At 40.2% G+C, this 26,760-nt stretch overlaps 2 protein-coding genes across 2 annotated transcripts in view; one reads left to right on the top strand and one right to left on the bottom strand.

The window, feature by feature from the left end:
- Nucleotides 1-8,621: 8,621 nt before the first annotated feature.
- TACR2 (tachykinin receptor 2) lies at nucleotides 8,622-21,313 on the top strand. The gene is given in 5 exon segments (XM_089780338.1): nucleotides 8,622-8,699; nucleotides 11,151-11,395; nucleotides 14,852-15,008; nucleotides 16,853-17,049; nucleotides 21,047-21,313. Coding segments are annotated over 5 exon segments (831 nt in total). The 3' UTR covers nucleotides 21,201-21,313.
- Nucleotides 21,314-23,710: 2,397 nt separating this feature from the next.
- The window catches only part of HK1 (hexokinase 1), a 95,933-nt gene continuing 92,883 nt past the window's right edge, over nucleotides 23,711-26,760 (bottom strand). Inside the window, exon 18 of the mRNA XM_006121526.4 lies at nucleotides 23,711-26,448. Within this exon, the coding sequence (XP_006121588.3) occupies nucleotides 26,304-26,448 (145 nt within the window). The 3' untranslated portion in view covers nucleotides 23,711-26,303. The remainder of the gene's footprint in view (nucleotides 26,449-26,760) is intronic.

Raw genomic sequence — 26,760 nt, 5'->3', positions numbered from 1 at the left:
CCTAACCTGAAGGGCTATTTTCCTCAAAGGGAGCAGAATTAGGTCAAGGCTGAGCCCTCTTTAAAATTCCAGCCTATGCAGGTTGTGCCCTAAGAGTGAAGTTTTTTGAGGCAGGACTTATAAAGCACAAAAAGCATATTGTCTCAGGGTATGTCTACACTACTAGCACTGCAGCAGCACAACCACTACAGGACACTATCAAGACAAAGTGTTTTTCCATTATTGTAGTCTATACACCCCTGCAAGAGGGGATAGTTAAGTAAACAGATTTCTTCCATCACTCAAGTCAATCTAACTATATCACACAAAATACGACTTTTTTTACAGCCCTGAGTGATGTAGCTAGGTGGGTCAACATTTTAGGTGTAGAACCAGTCTCAGTAATTTAAAGTATAAATAACTCACAAATTTTAAATACTGCACATTTAGAGTAACATCACTCCATCTTGGGCGGGTTTTATCTCAGCAGTATCTGTGTTCATTCTGGGACTCTATTTTACAGATGGGGAGGGGTGAGACACAGATAGGCTCAGTCACACATGATATTTGTGGTGGAGCAAAGAATTGAACCCAGGTGTCTCACATCTTGGGCCAGTGCCCATCAGACAGGTAATACCCTTCTCAAATTATTGTTCCCCTTGGCTAACTGTGTTGCATTAACTTCCCATAACTTTTAAGTTCCTCTTTTACTACAAAACTATTCTAGTGTCTTCTGTACATTTTTGTTCTGATATTGTTCACTTTCATTTATATTTGTAGCATTCCACTGGCCCATTTCTCTGCTACTTGAACAGTGAAATGCCCACTTGATGTCAATGAGAGTTTTGGAAGCAAAAGAAATTCAGGGTTAGTAAAATGCTATCATATGCATCCAGGGATATAGAACTCAACAAGAATAGATTAATTTCAGACATTGTTTGAAGATCACACAAAGAAAAGTTTAAGCACTAGCTCAAAGTTTCATTTGATGTCAAATTGTTTAGCTCTTTTATACCATAGCCTCCACTTCCTCTTAGAAGTCTCCTTAAACCCCTGTTGAAAATTTTTAACAGTTCACTGCTGGCTTACACTTAACAGTTACACCCACATAGCTGACAACAAAATACCAGCATGGGCGACGAGTTATATGGGCTCATGGTGCCCATGCTTCAGGAATATTCAGAGCCGGGGGGCCCTGCTTCACCAATATTTGGAGCTGGGTCTCTCCCCCGGCCCTGCCTGGAGCTGTCCGTCAGGACTGAGGCTAGGACAGCCTGTTTTTCTGCTTGCTGTTCATTCTTTGAAGTTGTAACCAGTAGTCAATTAAGGGCAACAGCCCAAAAGGAAAAGGCAGTTAAGTACAAGTATGTGTGAAGAGACAAAAACCCAGAGGTGAGAGAGATCAGAGCTCCATCCTGGAAGGAGAGCAGTTGAAACTGACACTGAAATTATCAAACTGACACTAGGTGTAACCATTTGAGAGTGATTGCTTTATTACAAAATAGTCAGGGATAAAATTATAAGACTATTAAAAACATTGAAAATTTTCTTATACATCACTAGAACAAAACCAAGCCAGTAAATTATGATAAGATTTTGACCAATCCACTAGGTTACAAAATCACCTGACAATATTTTACAAAATCCTTGGTTTGAATATAGACATCATTATGGAACATCCATGCAGGCACAATGGTATGGTGACATTATTTTCATGATCAATTAGACATCACTGTAAGCAGAAGAAAGTTACTTTATTTCATGTAAAAGAACTTTGGGAGATCTAGTAAACAAAAGAGATTCTGTGAGAGAGAGTAAGAGACAAAAAGAGATAGAAAGAGTAAATTATGGACAATATTTCTTTCCTAGATTCACTTAATATGTTAAAGAGTTCTCTCTTGAAAACCCAAGTAAGATGCAGGCAATGACTGAAAATGCTGTCTTTTTGTTTGTGTGTGAATTACGAAGGAATTCACTTGTAGGGGTTTTGATAAAAGAACTTTACAGACTTAGCATTTTCACTTAGCAAATACTTAAGACTTTTCTTTTGATGGGAAGGGGGTTGAAGGTTTAGAATACAGTGCATACTATGAGAATGAGGAGTCATTAAAACATTAATTCTGTAAATGTTGATCTTCAAATTATGCAAAAGTAAAGAACAGACCACAGGTTGAACCTTTCTAATTTGGGACTAACTGGTCTGGCAACATCTATGGTTTGGCATCCTTGGGGACCCTGTGGTTGGAGCAATGTGTGTGTGTGGGGGGGAGGGGCGGGAGAGACTATGGCAGCAGAATTATAGATGTTACCAGACCAGAGAACCCCAGTAGCGAAGCCAGGTTGACAGCAGGGGGCCAACGGCCGAGGACCCAGCTGGGGTTAAGAGAGAAGTTGGGCCAAGTGCCCTTGGGTCTTCATTGACCTCCCCTAGCAAACTCCCTGGTTTGGGACCAATCAAGTTCAGGGGTGCCAGACCAGGGAGGTCCAACCTGTACCTGCAGGTTAGGAGAAATGTTTTCAGTAATGTTTGAGATATTAATTACTAATTAAACAACCCTGTCTTAAACTCTGTGCAAATATCAATTCTAATTTATAAAAATAAACCTGAAGTATAAACACAGGGCCAAGTCTTGCTTATTTAAATGAATGTATACATAGAGTAAATCTGCTGATGACTCCACATTTTTTTGATTTACACTCATTAATTGAGCACAATTGATTAGATTTCTAAGGGCGGGGAGCAGGGGGATGGATTCAGCTAATTGTTATTGTTAAAACGGAGTCAACTCTAGTCTCATAATTACTGAAAATGTTTCATCTCATTTTTTCTTCCAGACCCAAGAAACCACGTAACAGAGTCCACATGCAAATAAGTTTATCTAACTGACTGCATTCAGTTCCTCTTGGGCCAAAATTATGGATCTTTTAAACTTGATTAGAATGGCAGTCTCAGAAGAGCAATTTTTCATGGTTACAAATATACACAGTATAACAGAACGTATTACATATCCAAAAACACCCATCCTAACATACCTGCAGAATGTATGCAACAATACCTGAAACATGAGAACATCTGGAGTTACTATTGTCTGTCACGTTTATCTCTTGGATAAAAACACTAGATAGTCACCCAAATAAAATATAAGCCTACACTGAGAAACAAGCATACTAACCACTTAACTAAAAAGTGATAACTATGAGGATACAGTTTAACAATAGAAAGATGGTTAGAATTAATCAACGCTGTTGCCACAGTGTATGTTTGTTAACTGGAATTTTTAAACATATTTCTAGGTAACTGAGCTTTAAAAGGCCCTACATATTGGCTTCACATGCTCCAGGGTCATGACTTCAGATGCTGTAGATCAGTGGTCCCCAACCTTTTTGTGGTCAATAGCACATTCATGTTTTCAGAAGAGTGTGGCGGGTACCAACAATTTTTCAAGGCTTATTTTGTATTTGTACATTAAATAATATGGAAAACATAATATTTAATATTACATAATATATGAATCCATAAGATAAAGGTAATTTTACATGTAAAAGGTATTAATTACATTATTCGGCAATTACTGTTTCACCTTACATGTGAATTTGCTCTTTTTTAATCGACCTATAAGAAAAATTAAAGAATTTTTACAAAATAAATATCAAACAGTTTTTATCTTATTTATTTTAAAAAAGTAAAACATTGATCATACATGCTCATACATACAAAATTAATCATACATGCTCATCAGCACAATGGAAAATAGTGAAAAAAACATTAATTTATGTGGTTTTTCTAATAAAAGTCAGTGTGATTTTTGGCACTGCATTTCTTCAGTCAATTTTTCGTAGTTGGGAAAGTAGGATGATATTCCCGTTCGTAAGCAATCATCAAGATGAGCATCTGTATGCTAAGATCTGTACTTTGATTTTATGAAGTTCATTGTTGAAAACAGAACTTCGCATAGATAAGTGGAGCCAAAATAAGATTTTATTTTGTATGCTACATTTTTTAAGGCAGGAAACTTTTTTCAGTCAACCAGATAACAAAAGTTTTCATCTGTTGCACAGGATTTTAGAACAATATCATTTTGAAGGTCCAAAATCTCCAGTTCCACTTCTTCTGTTCTTACTTAAATGAGACTCACAATTGATGTAGCCATTTCTGTTACCTCTATTTGTGAAGTAAAAGGATTCACAAGAAAGGCAACTACAGGCTTAATGATGGTGAACTGTTCAAAATGTTCCAGAAGTGTTTGAATATGGATAACAAATGGTGATGGGTTAAAAATCACTGTCACATACCATTTGCTTCATGCTTGGGAAATGTATGAGAGACTTTGTCTTCATATGTGATATCCACAGGATCAGTTTTGCTTTGAATGATTTTACAGAACCTATCATTTGAGCCACATGTTTGTCTTTTCTCTGGAACTCAAGATTTAAAATGTTTAATTTGTCAGTTATGTCAGCAAGAAAAGCCAAGTCCATTAACCAGCTGGATTCTTCTAGTTGCTCGAAGTTCTGATTTGTGGACTTCAGAAATTCTTTGATCTCTTCAAGTAGGCTTAAAAAACGTGCAAGAACTTTACCGTTGCTCAGCCATCATACTTCTGTGTGCAAGATAAGATCAGATTGTTTATCATCAATATCTTCCAACAGGGCCTTAAAAAGTCGGTGTTGCAAAGGTTTTGCTCGAATAGAGTTAATTATTTTAATAATGACATTCATGACATGTTGAAAAGAAAGAACTTTGACGCACAAAGCTTCTTGGTAGATAATGCAATAAGACAAGACAAATTTAGGAAAAGATTCATCCTTCTTGCAGAGTGCAATGAATCCATTGGTGCTGCCCATCATTGCTGGTGCCCCATCAGTGGTGATCGCAGACAGCTTGTGTAGTGGCATACTAATTGATGTTGCATATGATTTGAATAAATTATAGATGTCCTCATCCTTTGTTCACCCTTTCATAGGCAATACTTTTAGTAACTCTTCTTTTACGGTGAAGTCACTAAATACCATCCTCACCATAATTGCCAACTGCGCTGTATCTGCTATATCTGTCGACTCATCGAACTGCAGAGAAAACCAGTCACATATTTCCAAGTCATCCTTTAGCTGAGTTTGCATGTTGCTTGAAATTGCATGTATCCTTCTCGTAACTGTGTTGTCTGATAACTGCAAGTCTTGTATTGCCGACAAAATCTCATGCTTATTAGAAAATCCTTGAAACAGGCAATCAGCACCAGTCAAAAATGCTTCCTTCAACAATTCACCATCCTGAAAGGGTTTTTTCTTCTTTGCGAGCAGATGAGCAATTTTAAAGGATGCAATAGTAGCACTTGTAGACTTTACTACTTGTCTAGTGAAAACAGATTGCTGGGCAGAAAGAAGAAAATTAATCAACTCAAGTCAAACCTCTGTCAACTCAGATTTAAGTGGATGGCTAATGTCAAAAGAGCTGTGATTAGTTTTTTTGGCGCTGCAACAGTACCACCGCACAATAAGCAAACACATTTCCCTTTATTGTCAATAAAACAATAGGATTCTTCCCACTCTGCGTTGAAATAATACGTACGTTGTCTTTTATTTGAACCACTCATTTTGGGCAAAATGTTATAAAAATAATAAATCGCAAAGCACAATAAAACAGCAGTATCAGTCAGGGGCAGATGAAAGTTTTGCAGGGCCAGCGCAGCACAATTTCACGGGCTCCCCTTTGGAGAAAAAATAGAAAAAAGACGTCAAATGTGAAGTTGAAGGCTATTTTCATATTAAATGTGAATGGCGTAAATTTGATAGAAACTTAAGTTAGTTGGATAATTTTTATTTTAATTATATTGTAATTCGTTTAAAAAAATTCTGCATTAATAAAAGGGGGGTGTCCAAATGTTGAGCAAAAAAAGCACCCTTCCCCCCCAAAAAAATCACGGCACCTTTAAATCTCACACTCCCTTCTACATGGCAGGGGAAGAATGTCCCAAGTGGCTTTCCAGCTGAGAAACTGAAAATACCAGATATTTTACTGGGGGGAGAAGGGGAGGAGGAGGGTTCAGGCCAGGGGTTTGGATTGCACCTCAGGGCAGGGGATTGGGGCGCAGAGTCTGGGAGGAGAATTCTGTGGGTGAAGATATCAGAGTGGGAGTAGCTGGAGGGGGGCTGGAAACTTACCAGCAAGATGCGCTGCTCTCCCGTTTGTCCCACAGGAGCTGCCTGGCCATGTGCTTGGGGATTGGTAGGTTCCTGCAGCTGCCATTGTCCAGGTCCGGCCAATGGGCTTGTGCGGGGGGGTGGACCCTCCCCTGCCAGCTCGCAGCTCCTGCACCACAAAGAGCCCCGCCACGGCTGTTTTGCACGGGAGGGGATGGGGGCTGTTGCTGCCTCTCGGCTGGACCGGATGCATTTATGGTTCACATGCTAAATGATTTAATATTTTTCTTTAATAGGAAGAAGTTTAAATTCAATGGAAGTCATTTTTCATTGTCTGTAAGGATGTATCTGGACTAAAGGTTTTTTTTTTTAAAAAAAGTCACTTTTTTTTGAAAAACACTTCCCCTGTGTCTAGACTGCTGCCGCATTCTTTCGAAAGAAAATCAAAAGACGCAGCAGTTTTTTCGACCATGGAAAACCTCATTTATCGAGGAAGAATGCCTTTTTTTGAAGTGCTCTTTCAAAAAAAAGGTGCTGTGTAATGCAAACTGTGCTTTTTTGAAAGTCCAGACGCTCTTTTTTGAAAGAGGCTTTTTCGAAAGATACTTTCGAAAAAGCCTCTTTTTAAAGAGTTTAGACATAGCCTAAGAAAGGAAAAGGAGTGAGGAGGCTAAACTGACTCCCAAACTCTCCAGTTCCCTCCAAGCTTTCTTCAGACCTATTTGATATTCTCCTTGATCCTTTCTAATGTGTCTACACTTGTATCTGATCAACAAAACTTTTGTCATTCAAGGGTGCATAAAAAAAGCTCATGAATGACAAGATTTTTCCATGGCGAGTGAAAATGAATGCTGATTTATCAGGAGTACTCTGGTGTTGACAAAGAGAAACCCCCTCATTGGAGATAGAAGAATTTTGTTGACAAAAGTCCAGGGATTTCCCTACACCTCCCCCAAGGGGGGTGTACACCCTCCCCATAGTGGTGTATACCCCCCAGTTTTGTGAACTATGGTGCCATAAAGCCCACCTTCACCCTCATAGTCACCCCTCATCGGCCCTGACACCCCCCCCTTGTAAATTCAACCTCCCCCATTTCAATTCTTGGGGAGGCTACTGCAAAAGTCCCGACAAACAGCATTCACACAAGCTGACTTTTAGTGACAAGGCTACGGTGACAGAGCCTTGTCATTAAAAGCTACATAGTGTTGATATATCCTAGATCAGTTTTTCCCCAGGCTCTTCCATTCTCCACCCAGCACTCGGAAATAGCTTTACTCTTTTCTCTCCTACCTACTCTTTTCTCTCATACCTTCTCCAATCTTCCCCAAGTCACTCAAAGCAACGACTCAAGAGTCCAGAGTTATATCTAGATTTCACTGATTCTTCTCAATGGGACTGCAGTGTCTCTCAGAATTCCTCTCTCCCCCCCCCCCCAATCAAAGAATGGGCAACATATAAGTCTCCTGCCAACTCTCTATCAGAAACATCAATTATCTGCCAGACTAGGACAAGCCTCCCTCTGGAACTCTTCCAAAAGCATTATTTAATTATTAACCAGGAACTGCTTTCATAGCCACTTCTGCTATTACCAGTGTGGTTCAGAAGTGAGAGTAACTGTTGAGAGGCACCCAGTCCCTGCCAACCTAGTGATGGAGAAATCAAGTTAAGGACAAACAGATTTGCTTGCATAATATCCTGCAAAATAAGTCATGTTCTTTCAGAGCATTATACACGCAATATATGCTGAAATCTATACTTGCATAATTGCGTAATGGTGCTCTTTCAAAAAGCACCATTTCAAAAGTAAAACCGCAGTCTAGATGCAGTTCTTTCGAAAATGACAGGCTTTTTCGAAAGATCCTGTACTCCTCCTGTTTTCTAAAGAGGGTTCTAGACTGAGGTTTTACTTTCGAAATGGTGCTTTTTCGAAAGAGCGGCATTACACGATTATGCAAATGAAGCACGGGATATTTAAATCCCTGCTTCGTTTGCAATTTTGAAGTGTCTAATTTATATCTCTCTGTTGAAAGAGGGATGCAGTCTAGACACAGCCACAGACTACTGCTGCTAATTATTAGCCCATAGTCAGTATGTATAGATTTTGATTTTAAAATGCAGAGAGTTTGCTTTTCTGGCTTTAAAGAAAGTACTGCTATAACTGTTTTATGTACATCCTTAGAACAGTTAAAAATCCGTTTCACCTCAGCCTATTCTCTTCTTTATCAGCCATTACTTGTTAGGGCTTCTAAGTAAAAATATCTATGAAGCTAAAACCATTTTAGTTATATGATGGGGATCAAAAAGAAAACTTGTCGGCTCTGCCCTAAGCATGCTTAACTATCCTTAATTTGACCTTGACTAGATCCTGACACTGTCTCCTGGAAACAAAGATTCTGTTTCCGTTTATTGTTATAGTTATTAATGTCTGCTCAAGCTCAGTTATCTAACCTTGATGAACCACTGTAATTTAAAACAGTCTCTCCTAAAGTGGCAAACTAAAAATGGCATATCAAAAAGTCACTTACACTACTATTAGTCATTATTATGGGAAAGACTCTATTCATTTAGCCTTTGTCACAGTTTTTAGCACTGAGCTGTTTCTTACTAGCAAAAGGAACTCCTAACATTTCCAGCTGCATTGTGTATTACACTACAGGTAGAAGCTGCACAATATCTCTAATGAAAATAAGCCACACCTAAGCCTCCAGGCAGAGGTGTATCAGCAGCTGGAAATGCAAGTTCCAGATAACAAGTCCCTCCAGACCTCTTGGAAAAGTTCATTAATGTTCTCACTAAGTTTATGGAACCGATCCAGTTGTTTTGTCTAAGTAGGCAGAGAATCAGAGAGGGGGCATAATGAACTGGAAGTCTATAGGGATGGAGGAACAGAAAGAGAAGGGGAGTTCAGGGACATAGTAAGGAGGGAGGGAGAAGAAATTACAAGATCTGGATGAATGTCCAAACCTGGTGTTTAAAACCATCATTTCACTAATCTGCTCTCTATTGCTGTAATGTCTTCCTTAGTTCCAGAACTAAGGATGTTAAATTTAGATTAGTCAAACTAATCAAATAGTTGATGTAATAATTTGCATTGACTATTCAATTAGTTAATAAAGGCACCTCTCCCTTTGAAATGTAGCAAGAACCCTGCCAGCTCTTGCTACATTTCAAAGGCAGAAGCGCCGCAGGGAGCATGGGGCCAGTGGGGGGACTCAAGCAGTGAAGTATAACTTTATATCCTCTAGGCTAAATAAAATATCACAGAAATTGTACACATTACTTCTTCCTAAACAAAGCTCTGACTGATATGAAATACTTGTGGGCTTGCTTTCATTTATTCTTTATTGTGTCTATATCAGTGGCTTTCAAACTTTTGTTTTTCCATAAACCAGTTGAAGAAAATTGTTGATGCCTGTGACCCAACATAATTATACATTTTGACTAGAGTGTAGGCTCTGAGGTGGGGCTGGAAAGAGGGGTTTAGGGTGGAGGAAGGGGCTCAAGGCTGGGGCAGGGGATTGGGGTGATGGGTTGGGCATGGGCTTACTCCAGAAAGTCTCAGTCAGCAGTGTAGCTGGGATTCTAAGGCTGGCTTCCTGCCTGTCCTGACACCTCAGACCATGCTGTGCCCCAGAAGCAGCCAGAAGTATGTCTGAGTCCTAGGCAGAGGTGCACAATTGGGAACCAGTCAATGGGAGTGTGGAGAATATGCTAGAGGAAGGGCAGTTCAAGGAGCCCTGTGTGCCCCCCCAGGAACTGGACCTGCTGCTGGAGTGGAGTGCAATGCAGTTCGTGGTGCCAGGACAGGCAGGAAGCCTGCCTTAGCAACCACCACTAGTCACCTGGTTGCCCTATAGCAAAGCAACCCAGTGCCTGGCATTCCGTTACCCAGAACTGGATTGTGACCCATGCTTTGAAGACCTGGACAGAATTTTCTTCAGTAGCTCTTCTTCCTTTGCTACAAAAAACAAGGAAGTCATTTACGTTTTCCACTCTAGCTGGACTTTGAAACAAGCATGATAAAGAATAAGGCAGACATGAATAATTGATTATATATTATCTGGGATACAACTGCATTTTTCCATAGAGAAATTAGAAACAAATTACAAGGAAGAGTAATGCCTTAACAGTCCAATAGATATCTAGCATGATTGTTCTGAACAGGTGTGGGAGAACGGATCAAAAGTATACTACAAATTACTAACACAAGTGCTAGAGTGGTTACAGACAGAGGAGGGAGCTGCGAGAAGTTTCCACTGCTAAAATCAACAATGCAGATCAATGGCAAATGACGTGCAAGGCCATAATCAGCTATTGAGAAAATAATAGGAGACTTTGGTAGAAACCCTGCTTTAATTTACTCTTCCCTGATAGTGAGAAATAGATTCCATAGAACAAAGAAGTATGTAACTCAAAGGTTTAACACAGAGATACATCTGCTGCTGAAAATTTGAATGCAATTCATGCTGTTAAGATTCAGAGCAAACACATACCACCAATTCAGTATTTTTTTTTCTAGCTTCAGTGAGAGACAGCTGCACCACTGTAACAGATCATTCTTGGGGACTGAGCTGGCTTTGCAATTATTCAGCTGGGCCTAATATCAGTTCCACAACAGCAGTACATTCAGCTGTCTTCGTTATTTAAGGTGGACTGTGTTCATTCATGGACATAGTTTGTGTCAGTCTTTGCAGAAAGTTTCACTGATCTTAGTTTATTCAAGATCTCTAAATTAGCAAATTATAAGCTATAGAAAGGAAGCAGTAATTAAAATTATAAGGCGGGAGGATCTCTGCAAATGTATTATGCATGCAGTCTTACACAAAATAATTTCTCTCTCTACGAATATTATTGTATTAATCAAAAGAGAAAGACAATAGCGTTACAAGGTGTAAGTTTCACACGGAATAGTGCATTCCCTTAGGATAAACTAACAATAGCTTGTTATAAAATGTTTTAATTTTTCCTTCTAGTAGAAGTTACTAAACAAATCAATTTAAAATAATAATGGCACCAATCAAAATATGTAGTTTTGGTTATATATTGCTATAATAAAAACATTACCCCATTTTTCTTCTAGGTATGTAGCTATCATTTATCCTTTTAAGCCCAAACTTTCTACTGTAAACACCAAAATAATTATAGAAATAATATGGATGGTGGCTTATGGACTCGCCTTCCCGCAGTGCTTTTATGCTAAGATAACGATTGATAACGGAATGACTAAATGTATTGTTACCTGGCCAGATGATGTTGGACGAAAGCATCAGCTCATGTAAGAGCATCTCATTTGTATAAAATATAAATGAAAAATCTATGCAGCATTGCTTGAAAGTTTAAAGTTTTTCTAAATGCAGTGCTCTTGGATACAAGTGTTAAAAGCAAGCAATGTCCTTTTGAACTATATGATGCAGAGGGAAGGACAACTGTAACCTGAGCATTACTTGTTAGCTAGAAATAAAACTGTGTTCATCTCTTTGATCAGAGAATTTGTGTTGTAACCCAGCTGATGTTGCAGGAGGAGAAAATCAAGGCAATGGAAATGGGGGTTGTGTTGTATAAACATAAGAGAAAACTAAATGTAAACGCTACTAAATGGACAATAAATTTTGGTTCCAGTAATCTCCCCAATCCTAGCTTCAGGCAGGAAAAAGATCCAAGTATTTTTATGATTTGGGGATTACATAATTAACTATAAAAAATAATCTACTTTGATCTTGCAAATAACAATGTCATCATTCTGAGAAGACATACACATGCAGCCTTTTGTGATTAATGCCAGAAGTGGGTGCCAAATGCTTCATGAATAATCCTCCTTTAACACAGTTTATGTGCAAATGACATCTGCTGTAACTGAATAAGTCAGGTGGTCCCTCTCCATAAATGGTAGTTGCTCAAAATAATCATACAAAGCATAATATTTATGGTTTTTTTACATGAAATGAAACTTGTTGGATAACATTAGATAGCGCTCTTTTATACAATCAAAGGTGATGGTATTGCTTTTGGTAGAGATAGCTGGTGGATCCTGCTTAGACAGTTGGTTTATTTATTTTTGTGTTTGTAAATAAATAAAATGATATAAATAATAATCTAAGTTTGAATGCCATTCACTTAGCAAAACTCTAAACACATATTGCCAGTTATTTTTTCTTACCAATTCAGTCATTTGCTTCCAGTACATTAAGTCTGAAGTACTTAATCCAACAAAATTCCCATTAACTTCAACAGGAGTTTTGCAGGATTAAGAACCTCCGAAATAAATCCAGCATCCTTGCATATTGCAAGATACTTTATAATTAGGGCTGTCAAGCGATTAAAAAAAGTAATTGCAATTAATCATGCAATTAAAAAAAGAGGATAATCTTGCACAGACCAGATAGTAACACTTCGGATCATCGTAGAACAATGCATTGAATGGCCAGCACCACTCTACATCAACTTCATAGACTTTAAGAAAGCCTTCGACAGTGTGGACAGGCAGTCCATCTGGACTATCATGCAACATTATGGAGTTCCAGGCAAACTGATTACCATAATCAAGAAACTGTATGAAGAATACTCCTGCCAAGTCATCCATGATGGAAAATAGTTGGAAAAATTCCAGGTCACAACAGGTGTATGTCAAGGCTACCTTCTTTCTCTGTTACTCTTCCTGATTATCCTAGACTGGGTCACAAAAACAGCATATGCTGACTCAGGAAGGGGAATCCCATGGACTCAAACTAGGAGACTTGAAGAGCTAGAGTTTTCAGACAAGTTAGCCCTGCTTGCAGATAAACTAGAGCATATGCAAGAGAAGATGGATGCCCTACAGCTGAACGAGTGGGCCTCAAGATTTGTCAAGAGAAGACCAAGTTAACGAGTATTAACAAAAGACAGGAAGGTGAAATTACAATTGAAGAAAAACCAGTGCAAGAGGTTGACCAGTTTGTATACTCGGGGAGTGTTATCAGCAAGAATGGGGGAACTGAAGAGGACATTGGTGTGAGAATACAAAAGGCGCAACAAGCCTTTGCCATACTGTGACCAGTCTGGGGTACAAGAGCCATTTCAATAAGAACCAAACTATGCATTTTCACTTTTAATGTGAAATCAGTGCTGCTGTATGGCTCGGAGGCATGGTGCGTTGTCCAGAGCAACACTAAGATAATTCAGACATTTGTCAATAAATGCCTCAGACACATTCTCCAGCTAAAGTGGTATGATAGTATGCCAAACGAAACCTTGTGGACCACAACAAATCAGGAACCAATGGAGGTCCAGATTAAGAAGAGAAACTGGTGATGGGCAGGCCAAATCCTGTTTAAGGACTCTGAGGAATGTATCATGCGACAAGCATTAAAATGGAATCCAAAAGGAAAGAGGAAAAGAGAACGTCCCAAACAAACATGGCGATGAAGCTTCTTGGATGAAGTAAAAGCAGCTGGCTTAACGTGGGATCAAATCAAGACTATGGTTAAGGATCGCAAGAGATGGAGAATGACTGTGGAGGCCCTATGCTCCGTTAGGAGCCCAAAGGACTAATAGATAGAATCATGCCATTAATCGCATGTGCTGCTCCTTTGAAACTCTGTGGCAGCATTTCAAAGGGGCCCAGGATCAGCTGGCTCCAGGTTTTGTGCAGCGCTGCTCCTTTGAAGAGCTATGATGGCACTTATAGGGTTGCCAGATGGTTTCAATAAAATACCGGACACATTTGAGATTACATCACAATCTACATTACATCTTATTTAGAAAATACCAGACATTTATATTTTCTCAATTTGTTTCCTGATCAGAAAGCTCAAATACTGGACTGTCTGGTTCAAAACCAGACACCTGGCAACCCTATGCTTCAAAGATGCAGCACATTAGGAGACTGAGATCAGCTGGGGACTCCAGCTGATCCCCAGCTCTGCATTGCAAAGCCACTTTGAAGTGCTGCTCCAGCACTTCAAAAGTGCTTTGCAACAGTGGAGATGGGGATCAGCTGGGGACTCCAGCTGATCTCTTGCTCCCTTTGTGCTGCCCCTTTGAAATGCCGTTTTGGTGCTGGAGCGGCACTTCAAAGGGGCTTTGCAACATGGAGCCAGGGATCAGCTGGAGTCCCCATCTGATCCCCAGCTCCGCTGTTGCAAATCACCTTTGAAGCGCCAGAGCGGCACTTCAAAGGGGCTCCACTTGCGTTGCCCCTTTGAAGTGATGGAGCGACACTTCAAAGGGCCAGCACAGCATTAATGCCTGCAATTAATGTGTTTTAAAGGATTAACACCATAATCCTGTCCTGCGTTAATTGCAGGCATTAACACAGGTCAATTGACATTCCTATTTATAATTATGTATAATTTTGATTTTATAGCTTCTGTAATTTGTAGTTAACTTTTTATAGCAACAAATGTTATAAATCCTTCTGCCATGACCCCAGTAAAGCAACTAAATATGAATAAGCTGACATGAAATCTAAGTCACTGTTAGAAAGATAAATAATGTTGTCTTAAAGGAGCCCAGGCTTCAGTTCAAGGAAATACCCTTGGCACATGAAAGAAACGCATGTTTCCAGTTGGTGGAAGTTCCTTCCATCTGCACTGAGGCTTCATGGTGAAATTTTGTTCTCAGAGGCAGGCAGTACCACAGCTCCCATTGAAGTTAATGGGGACCATGCACACACACGTGTGGTGATTTGACACTGGGACAGAAGCTTTTGGAGACACACATTAACTGTCAAGATGTATCTATTTTTATTTTTCAGGTATCACATCACAGGGATTGCCTTGGTTTATCTGCTGCCTTTAATAGTGATGTTTGTCGCATATAGCATTATAGGAATTACTCTTTGGAGGAGTACGGTTCCTGGAGACTACGCTAATAGAGTCTATTATCACCACCAAGTTACTGCCCAAAAAAAGGTTAGAAAAGAAACTCTTACCTTGCCAACTGTTCTGAGTCTAGCTGTGAAATGTAACTTACATTCATTCAAAGTGTGCTGTGATTGTGCATTGGCCCATTAAAGATGTATGGAAAAGTCTGACAAAATAGCGTAGGGGGAGGAGAGGTGACAATTTTTCACAGACCTCCTAATGAGTGTGAAAAGTGGTGATTTGTTATAAGACAGTCTCTAAGGGCACATCTACACTTGCTGCACTGGAGATCAAAATTCTGGTGTTCGACTTGGCGGGTCTAGCATAGGCCCATAAAGCTGAGGACGGCTCCAGCTGGCACCTGTACTCCTCGCAATCATGAGGAATGAAGGAAGCCGACGGGAGCATCAGCCTTCCACTGTGTGGACACTGCTAAGCTCGGTTTATAAGCTGACTCAGCTACATATTCTGCGTAGCTGGAGTTGCATACCTTAAACCAACCTTCCAGATCTAGTGTAGACTAGTCATGTAAAATTTAGATTAATTGGCTAATCAAAGAGTCCATGCAATTTGAATCAACTATTCAATTAGTCGATAAGGGCGCCTCTGCCTTTGAAGTGCAGCAATAGCCCCAGGGCTGTTGCTACACTTCAAAGGCTAAAGCATTCTAGGGAGCAAGGGGCCAGTGGGGGGCTCTGGCCCCGTGCCCCCCGTGATGTTTCAAAGCGGCAGCACCTCATGGAGCCCGGGGTCAGCTGGGGACTGTCAGCAAGGGGCAGGAGGTGACTCTCAGCTGGGGACTCCCAGCTGACCTCGGGCTGCACACGGTGTTTCAAAGCGGCAGACCCCAGGCTTCATGCAGCACTGCTGCTTTGAAGCACCCTCTTCTCCTCCCCCCCCTCCACTTGCTGCCTCTTTCTGATAGAGGCAGTGGGGGAGGAGCGTGGTGGGGGAGTGACTAGTCGACTAGTGTGTCAGCTATCTGATAAGCATTTATCGGATAGTCAACTAGTTGTTCACATCCCTCGTATATACCTGGCCTCTGGGAGAATTTACTGTTTTGCCCAAAGCTACATGGAGTGTAGAAGGTAGTGTCCAGTGGATTCATGCCTCAAGGAATAAGATCTATGTATGCTATAGACAGGAAAAAATTTCTCTTCCCATTATGCAATGCCACAATTCAACTGCTGGCCTCGTTACCTACCTTTCCCCAATATTTCCAGTTTGACTGCAAGCAATTTGTATGGTGCAGGCTGACTTAGTAAGCTGAAATGTATTAATGCAAAGAAATATATGAAGTCTACAGTCATTATATGCTCTTGTGATGTCTGTGCTCAGAACCACTATCAGCATCAATAGGGTAGAAGTTCTTCTCATTTTTCAGGTATCTAAAAGGGTGTCATAAGGAAGAGGGAGAAAACTTGTTCAAGGGAGAAAACTTGTTCATCTTGGCCTCTGAGGATAGAACAAGCAGCAATGGGCTTAAACTGTAGCAAGGGATGTTTAAGTTGGACATTAGGAAAAAGTTTGTAACTGTCAGGGTAGTAAAACACTGGAATGAATTGCCCAGGGAGGTTGTGGAATCCCCATCTCTGGAGATATTTAAGAGTAGGTTAGATAAATATCTATCAGGGATGATCTAGACAGTATTTGGTCCTGCCAATGGGGCAGGGGACTGGACTCGATGACATCTCAAGGTCCCTTTCAGTCCTAGTATTCTATTCTATGACCTAAGGCACAATGAGGCCCCTAAGATTTTTATTTTTATTACAAAAAATATGCAGTGATTAAACAATTCAGGTGGAAGAACAGTATTGTTTTAAAATCAGTCACATATAAAACTTCAGATAATTGCAAAGAGACATAATAAAATATTCCTTTTATTTTTCTAGTTTGTGAGGACCATGGTAATTGTTGTGATAAGGTAACCAACAGACAGCAAAAGTTATCACCTCTACTTCATCCTGGGGAGCATCAGGAAAGACATCTATCAGCAAAAGTATATTCAGCAAGTATAGCTTGCATTCTATCTGCTTGCTATGAGTTCTACGGTGTACAATCCAGTTATTTACTGCTGCCTTAATCAAAGGTTAGTAGCAAAAAAAAAAAAAAAAAAATCACAACAGAAAACCCACACGTGACAAAAAACAAACAGCCCCCTCTAGCTTGGACAGCGGTTGAGAATAGTTCAAAGACAGGCTGAGCAAGTGCAGAATGCTGACAGAATGTGACTTTGGCCATTACAAGGGATGCTGACTACTTTAGACCACAGTGAAAGCAGTACTCCCATTGCTACTGCTGCTTGCTGTGTGCTCTATAATATGTGTGAATGTAAAGGGGGAAAGTTTCTGGCAGGGTTGGGAGCGAGACAGATCATCCAGTGGTTAAATATGAGCAGCCAAACATCAGGACAATAAGGAGAGCAAACTCAGGGGCACTGTGAATCAGAGACGCTTTGAAAACCAGTTTCACAAATGACCAGACAATGATGTGACAGTTATGTATGTTGCTTTTAACAAGGTGTCCCTTGCTGTACATGTACTGGCCTCTTCCCCCAATGCAGTTGGCACAATGAATAAAGATCCTGTTTTTCTGAAACCAGTTTTATTTGGGAACCACTGGGAACATAGACAGAACAGGAGTTTAGGGCATGAAGTCTGATGGCAGGAGGAGAGTGCAAGGGCAAGTGGCTGGTTACAAAGCAGTGGCAATGACAGCCTTCTGCTCCTGGAGATACTCCTAGGCATTGAGTGAAAGGCTTCCCATGACTCGCCCTGCCTGCATTCTAGGATGCCTGGGAGTGGAGACGATGGAACTGGTGAGGAGGGCAGGTGGTTGGTCATAGGGTGCAGGAGGACTCAATGCATCTCATTCTGTGTTTTATGCTCACGTTCCCTGCTTGCTTTCCTGCCCCGTTCCGTGAGGATGATTTCTCTCAGCATTCTCCTCCAGACATTCAGCTGAGCTCTATCAGTCCAGGCAGACTGTCTGAGTTCATTATACATTTCATCCTGTGTACATTTTTTTCCCACTTTCTGGTGTGTGACAGCCAACGTGCAGGGGGAGCAGGTAACAGCTGCACTGGGGAAAACAACAAGGGTAGGCTTTAGAGACAATAACCTTTAGAGAAGGTTAACTCTTTTACAATGAATGAAACAGTGTGCTGCGGAAAAGGCGTGTTATGTACAAGACCAAGTTTTTCATTTTAAACTGAGTGCCTAACCGGGCAGGTAGAACATCCAGCACTGGTCAGCTGAACTCGTTTGGTGGCAGGCATGGTAAGCAAGAGATTGGGGTTCTTGCTCTTTTGTTTCCACATGTATGAAATAGTGCTTGCAAAGAACAGCCCCTCATAGCTATGTAAGCATCAGCATTTGCAAAGGGGGGCAATGTTTGTGAGGGGCCCTGCAAAGGGGGGATTGAGTGTGGGATTGGCTAAGGGGGGGAATCGGGTAGAGGTATATGGGTTCATGCAGTCTGTGCATGGTCACCCCCCTTCCTGACCAAAATGGCTGGTCTCCAGGATAATCCCTTCAAGCCCATTGCAAGCAGGGCAGCAAGCCTGAGGTCATGATTTGTTGGAGGATGAACAAATGGAGGTGGATGTCCTCAGTGTTATCATTTACGGAACTTTCCCTATTTCATCCAGGCTGCCATGCATGACATCAGTCTTCTCCAAGAGCATGACAGGGAGCAGATGCTGACTGAATGTGCCTCAAAACCTGTGCCTTATGCTGCAATGCTTTGTGCTGCCATGATGCCAGACCACTTACTGCTGGCTTGGCGTGGGAAGGTGTCCTAGTATGAAGGATGGAATAAGGCGGTCTACCCAGAAACCTTTTGAAAAGGATTACAGAGTACCTCCAGGAGAGCTTTCTGGAGATGTGCAGGGAGGATTCCCACTTCACCTCCAGACAAGTTAAAATTTTACACAATTGTTCAGGGTATATCAAACAGATTAAACCCAATTACATTTAGCCACTGTAGTATGATTACAAACATGAACTTACCAGAAGTGCCCTCCCCACCATCAAGGTCTGGCAGCGATACCATCTGGGAGGAATGGATTGTCTCCAAAGTTATGAAAAGGTGCTGACTGTCGGAGGGATCAGATCCTCCACTTGCCTGCTGAGCATTCTTTTTCTCCTCCTCTACAATGTCTTCATTGTTGCTCATGGCAGCCTGAAAAGTCACTTGGAAGGTATTGACAGTTTGGGGACAGTGATTGAATCCCCCACTACAATGCCAGGCAGGTGCTCATAGAAGCAACCTGAGGCTCTGACCTGGGCCAACCGCTTGCCTGTGCTTGTATTTTCACACAGCACTGCTGAGTGTCCCTTCAGTATCCTTTTCCCACCATGCTTTGTGTGATTTTGGCATAGAGATCAGATTTCTCCTGCTGCTTCAATGTTCTGCCTGCACAGATTCCTCTCCCCATACAGCAGTGAACTCCAGTACCTCCTGCATGCTTTGTGTTGGAGTGCATTTTATTTTTTTATTTAAAATATTTTTACCCATCTCTCTATTTAAAATATTTGAGGCAGCTTACAAAATTTTAAAATGAATATATAAAATAGTAAAATAAAAGACCCCAAGTGTGGGGAGGGCGCATAAAACCTATTAAGGCACACCAAGAGAAGAAGCGCACATGCGCACTCACACACGAACTCAAGCACCAATAAAAGCATGGGTAAAAAGAGAGGCTTTAGCCTGGCGCTGAAACAATGGTGCTAGAATGTCCTGGGCAGAGAATTCCATCGCCTGGGATCAAAAGCTGAAAAGGCCCTGCCCCGCACAGATGTCAGTCTTATCTCCGTAAGTGGAGAAACATGGAGCAGAACCTCCCCAGCTGACCTTAATCCCCAGGCAGGTTTATACAGCCCTTATAGGGCTTTATAGGTTATAACCAGGACCTTGAATTGTGCCCGGAAACCTACCAGAAGCCAGTGCAGCTTCTAGAGCACAAGCATAACATGCTCTGCATAGTGAGTGTCAGTTAAAATTCGAGCAGCCACATTCTCAACCAGTTGAAGTTTCTGAAAACTTTTCAAAAGCAGCCCCCAGATAGAGTGCATTACGGTAGTCCAATGGGGATGTGACAAGAGCATGAATCACCGTAGCCAAGTCATTCCTATTCAGGGTCACAGCTGGTGCATCAGCCAAAGCTGCACAAAAGCACTCCTGGCCACCGAAGAAATCTGGTTCTCAAATATTAGAAAGGGCACAAGGACTCCCAAGCTGTTCCTTCAGGGAGAGTGCGACCCCATCCAGAATAGGTAACACCACATTCCTAGTCAGATGGCTTCCTGCTCAACAGGACCTCAGTCTTAATCCGGATTCAGCTTCAGTTTATTTGACCTCATCCAGTCCATCACTGCTTCCAGACACCGGTTCAGATTAGTTGCTGCTACAGCTGGATCTGATGTGTCAGAGAAATAGAGTTGGGTATCATCTGCACTTCTCCAAAGTTGCCCATAGATGGTCAAATTTAGCGCTACTCCTCTTGTCAAGGACAGAAATTGGCGTGAAAAGCCCTTAACGTTGGCTGAAGGGGTTTGGTAGCTCTAGACTAATTTTTGTTATAAAAATCGACCTAATGTAGCTAACTTCAAACTAAACTCGTAGGGTAGCCCAGGCATCACTGGAATTTCCTCAATACAGCTTATGGTCACTTAGCATTTATGAAGAGCGACCATATTAAACACATGAGAGAACATGAACATCCCCTCTGTAAAAGTCAGAATGAAAAACTAGATCAAATACAATCTTGCCATAGCCCAAACTTGTAGGGGCTTTTTGTTTTGTTTTTGAAAGGAAAGAGCATTCTCTTTGTTGGCTGCCTCCTACTGCTTTGTCATTTGAGCAGTTAAAGTCTCTCTCTCTCTCTCTCTCTCTTTTTTTTGGTGGCATTTAATCCCTCAACAGTCAAATTCTCTCAGACAAGTTCACAGGGCTCCCACTAACTTTAGTGGGAGCCTTTCATATTCCCGTGCTCATTCAAGGGTGAAACATGGCACAGCTGTTTCTCTCTTTGCAGTTAGTATGATCATGGTAATTTCCGTTTTTGTGTTTGTGCACGTTTGCAGGTTTCATTCTGGCTTTAGACTAGCTTTCCAATGGTGCCCATATATAAAAGCAACAGAGAGAGACAAACTTAAACTTACTTATCCATCAACGTCACAGCTGATCCGCAACCGCCAGGCAAACAAAGCTAATTCAAAAACAGACACACTGAAATGAGAAAAAGAAGACATCAGTATCTTGCTTGCATTTGACACACTGATTTTTATGCTAATACTCTTTAATATTGTTCAAAATACAGTCTAAAAGATACGGTAGTAGACTTTAGAAGCCTGGGGTAGTTTTATTATTTTGGATCATGCTGTTCCAAATGTCATCACCAGTGGAAATAGGATAAGAGTAGTAATTCTGGATGGAATTTTTCAGCCTAACCTTTCTCCACTCCTCCCTGACTTCCAAAAGATGCAGGTTTGAATCAAAACCTATGTAGATTTTGTCTGTTTCATTTGAAACAACAAGCAACAACAACAAAAGGAAATGTCTAAATGGGTTATTTCAGCTTTAGTGAAAGAAAACATTTAGACTTTTGGTGCTAGATTCACAAGGGGATTTAGGCACCATTCACAAAATGGAGAGGACAGCAAACAGCAATAGCACTTACTAGTTAGGGCACTCACCTGGAATGTGGGATTTCCATGTTTGAATCCCAGGTCTGGAGCATATAAGTAGCTACCAGACTATATAATCATTCTCTTATGTTCTTTCTCTGAATAGTCAAGTATTTCATAGAAAGTGGGCAACCAAGGGCCTGGTGAGCTGGGAGAAAACTAACCTGGGTTCAAGTCCCTGCTCTAGAGCAGGGATTCAAACATGTTTACTCAATGACTGTCCTAAACACCTCTTTTTTGTGAATCTAGCCCTTCACTGTGTTTGCCTTTATTTAAGCAAATAAACAAACAGTTACAATACCTGAAATCAAAATGAAAATGTTATTGTGTGTCAAACAAAACATTTCCTTACTTAGATTCAGATGAAGTGAGAAACTACTAGATGTGATCACCGGGTTCAAAGATCTACTGATGGGTCCCCTGACTGTATTTCTGCTCCTGGGTTAGATAAGATGACTATCTAAGGAGATGGTGGTACCTAGGGATATGGTAAAATCTCCATTCTTAGAGGTTTTTAAGGCCAGCCTGACAAAGCCTTGGCACAGATGATCTAGTTGGGGTAGGTCCTGCTTTGAATAGGGCATTGGACTAGATAATTTCCTCAGGTCGCTTCCTAACTTAATCATCTATTATTCTATGATTAGCATTCCCCCCCCCCCTCCTCTTTTGTGCAACTGGAGCAATGGGAAGAAGGAAAACCAAAACTTCTAAGCTTAGTGCAAATGCAAATATGAAGACATCTTTCCTGATGCCTTTATAGTAGTGAAAACAGGACACAATCCTAGCTGGGATCCTTGAATGCAGTTGTGTGTATGGAACAAAGAAAAGACATCTGACACACTATCAAGATGCACCTTTCAAAAAAAAAAAAAAAAAGCCATCCAATCTTATTTAAAAATGATCAGTGATGGACACGGTGAGCCTGTGTCCATTCTTCCAGAAAGCTAGTTCATCTTCCATCTCTTCTTGACATACAATCAGTTTGCACTTTAGGTGACTAACTTGAGTTCTCCTCCCACTAAACAGCTCTACAATATACTAATAAGAAACCAAAAAGTGTTGCTTTATTGAGGGAGTGGGCTATAGACTAAACTTCTGGGGGTCAAGCTGTGGTTGCTCTTGAAGGGCTGAGATAGCACATTGCAGAGCTAGCATCACCATCCCCCCTTGACTTGTAGGGCTATGAAGGTTGCAGCTATTTTCTGATGGATCAGTCAGTGACGCTTTTTGTTAGCCTGTTTCCAGTTCATATTTAGAAAATGGTTTCTTCAGTTTTAGAAGTCCTGGCTCAATTTCTGTTCTGGGAAGATATGGTATTTCCCAGATCAAGTAGTTGAAAGTGGAGACTCTTCCCATCATTCAGTAGGCACAGTAATAAGTGCAGTGTATGTCAGGTTACATTATTTACAGCAATTTATGAGCTAACAAGAAGCTGGCTCTCAATAATAAATACAATCCTTGATAATATACATAGAAATTATTAATTATTAAACTGCATTTAAAATATCCATCTACTGAAATTTGCCATGTAAAGTTGTTTAACTTTAAATATCAAGAAGAGGTCACTTGTATTCATTTCGGAAAAACTGTCTGAAGAATCTCATCATTCCAACAACATGAAGAAACAAAAAGCACAAAATAGTTTCAGAAATTAGGAAACGCTTTATTTTTGCCTTCTACTAATTTAAAAAGAACAAAAATTGCTTGATTTAAGACAAATTCTGATGAAAGACAAATTCTGATGAGACTGTTGTAAGAGAAACACTGAAGGACCGTCAACTGTAGCAGTATGAGCAAATTATAGTATCACATAGATATGTAAATAAAATAAGGTTTATATGATCATTTTAAATAACTTAAACATCTTACAAAGTAAGGACCACAGTTTTATTCTTTAAGCCACAAACCTTTAAATAATGCACTGTAAGACATCTTAGTTACTGCTTGTTCAACATGGAATTTAAGATGTTCTTAAAAATACATTAAAGACTTGTGCTTCAATCTTAATACACCTCTCATGGATAAGAAGCAGTTTAGAGATTAAAGTCCTGTCTACATCTATCCTCTGCTTAGAAAAGAAGTAGGGCTTATCATCACATGTGAACTATCTTCCATAACATGGAAACATCCAACATTATAAAGCCACCTCTGCTTGGCGTCATCCCATTTTTATTTATCCCAACCAAAAACCCACCTAGCCAAGCACCTCCAAATTTAGGGGAAGAGGTTTCACAATCTAAACTTTGATCCAGATTTGAATTTTTCTGCCCATTCAGTTTCTATGCTGAACCAAATGCTCAAACAGACCCACATTTTCTAGTGTTCAAAATTCAGATCCAAATTTTATAGCTCAGGCCATCTCCAAAAGATTGCTGCCATCGTAAATGAGATTTGTGAAATTAAAATGACAGAAAAAGTAACTTACGCTAACAAAGAACAAAAACCCTATTCAACATAGCAAGCTTCTCACTTCATTTTGTCCATTATTTTGCAATACAGATGCATATTTGGGTTTTGGCAGGTTGATACCTGTGCAGAGATTATGCATTACAGTTTCAACCAGAAGCACAACTGGAACCCCTGTGTGAGCACAACATTTGTACACACAAACTGGCATTTCAACATACTAATCATACAACTGTATACGCAGAATATGGAAATGTGTGTAATTACCAATATGTGGGTGTGCAAATGTCAGATGGTGTACACAAACAAGGATGGTGCATGTGTCATACCCAGAACTGAACAGCTAGTCAAACGTATTTCTACAGATTTGCTTGAGTTCTATAGGCCAGGTCTTTGTCATGCCTGTGGATTCCTCCTTACTAGCAGCGTACATATGAATATAAAAAGCACTGGCATCACTGTTATTAGGATTTATTCCTTTATAAAACAGCAAAGCTTCACAAAGTCCCAAACCACAATAGAGCCTCTTCCAGAAATAATCACGGGACACCAGTTAACACACCAAAAGAAGTTTAATATTTTTCACAAATATTATTTAACACTAGTATATAACTATTACTAGTGTGCAAAGTAAAAAGACTATCTACCTTTGCAAAACCAGTTTGGCATGCAATTCTTCAGGTAGACACACACACTTAAAGCTGCAAGTACTGTTTGTGACTCACATGTTACCTTACAACATTCAATCACAGTGCATACTGAAATGTTATCAATATCCAGGGCAATCCAAATCTTGAGGGTGATGCAGGAAGATGGGAGAGCAACCTACATGGCTAGATTTTCTGCAGAAAAAGAGAAGAGGGGGGAAAAAAACCCATGCAGAGACTTCAATTCATTTTTGGTATGTTAAAAAAAAAAAAAAAAAGAGTAATTGACTACAAAGGGCTCTCTTTTTTGCAGGGAAAAAGTGTGACATAAAAGCTATTTAATGTAGGCTTGCTCAACTTGCTTCATAGTTTAAAAAATGGATGTGCTAAATAATTATGACAACAGGATCAATACAGCATAGGAAGGAATACTCAATATGTATATAATGTTTTGTCATTATTATTTTATTCCATGGAATAACTGGGCCTGGCACTATTTTTGTGATTTGTTTTATGCACCTAAGTCCTCAATGTCAAAACCAAAGCCAGACCCTGGTATTTCCTAAGGCTCATTCACTTTAGCTGGGTATTTGTGTTTTGACAAGGTGTTTATACATTAAAACTTGCTTTCAAGCAAAAAAACCAAAAATAAAAACAAACAAAAAAAACTCTTTAAAGTTAGAGGGAGAATTTTACACTCCTGTATGATGCTATTTCAGCCTGTTTAACTGCAAACTCGGCAAAACAGCAGCAGTGTGCTGGCTTATTTAGTTAAAAAAAAAGGACAGAAAATTTTTACGAGAAATCAGACTCTGAAGAATACAGCAAAATCTGAAAGAACCACAGATTTCCCATGTCCAGAGATTTGGATTACCCCAATCAATCACTTGGCTTTATTAGTAAAGATTTTCCTCTTGAAACAATACAGATTGTACTTGGTAACACATTACTATTCACAGAAGCAATGGGAAATACCAGTGATACCAGATTTGTGGGACACAACCATATACTTTTACTATAACAAAACATGAATCAAAGGGGCAAATAAGTCATATTCTAAGTCCCACTATAGAGTTACATTTGCCCACAGTGCTGACACACTGTAATATTTCCATAGTCATTTTAAGTGAAACAACATTAGGCAGAAATGCAGGAGGGAATTGTTACTTCTGCTTCTATAAGCATGAACACCTTGATTTTATGTTCAGTGTCTCAATGGTGCATTAATATGGACGTCGTATCTGCTGGAGAGAATATATTTCATACAAAGTAACAATAGCTCTCAATGTATATGATTTGGCTGTAATTTTATTTCAAACAATAACTTATTTTGACAGCAGCATAAATAATAAACTGAATTTAATGATCTAGAGATGGGGAATGTATGTACCAACCAGGTGGAAAAGAAACATGCAGATTGGGGGTCCAGAGATGAGTGATATTATCAACAGCACACACTCTATTTTGTATCCTATTTTTATGTCATTAGTTGTATTTTTCAATAAAGCAGTGAATTCTGGCCTTCTAACAGTTCAGACTACAGAGTCGCTGCTTTATAAGAAAGTGCTCAAAAGGCAGAATTAAAGCCAGTGTTCTGGAGTTTAGTTTTGCTCAGCATCACGAAGTCTACATCCCACAGCAGTAATGAGAGCTGCCCCTTTCCCGCTACCATCTTCTGAAAGAAGGAATGTCACATTGCATTTTGGTGCGAGATCCTTTACTGTCTGATGCATGATTCTTGAAAAGCTACAAAGAAAACAGATAGGGATATAAGTGTAATCCAGCATCCATCTGTGCAAGACCCAGCCATGAGAAACATAATTCAACAAAATTCTGCACATCAGCTAGGCATGTAAAAAGAGATGAAGAATACTGTTAGTGTGCAGGTGATTGGGAAACTGTATAATAATGGTAGTTATGAAAAGACAAGCTTTTTAAATGCTAACTTAAGTTGCTGTAGAGACCATGTTTGCCTTAACTTCTATTAGCTCTGCTGGTAGAGGCAGGGCACCTTCTCCCGCCCTTCCCCACCACTAGCATTAAAACAAGCTGCCTCTG

The sequence above is a fragment of the Pelodiscus sinensis genome, chromosome 8 (assembly GCF_052426305.1).
Source record: "Pelodiscus sinensis isolate ZL-2025 chromosome 8, ASM5242630v1, whole genome shotgun sequence".
Taxonomy (NCBI): Eukaryota; Metazoa; Chordata; order Testudines; family Trionychidae; genus Pelodiscus; species Pelodiscus sinensis.
The sequence above is the reverse complement of the archived record's forward strand: the minus strand, read 5'-3'. Positions and strand labels throughout refer to the sequence as shown.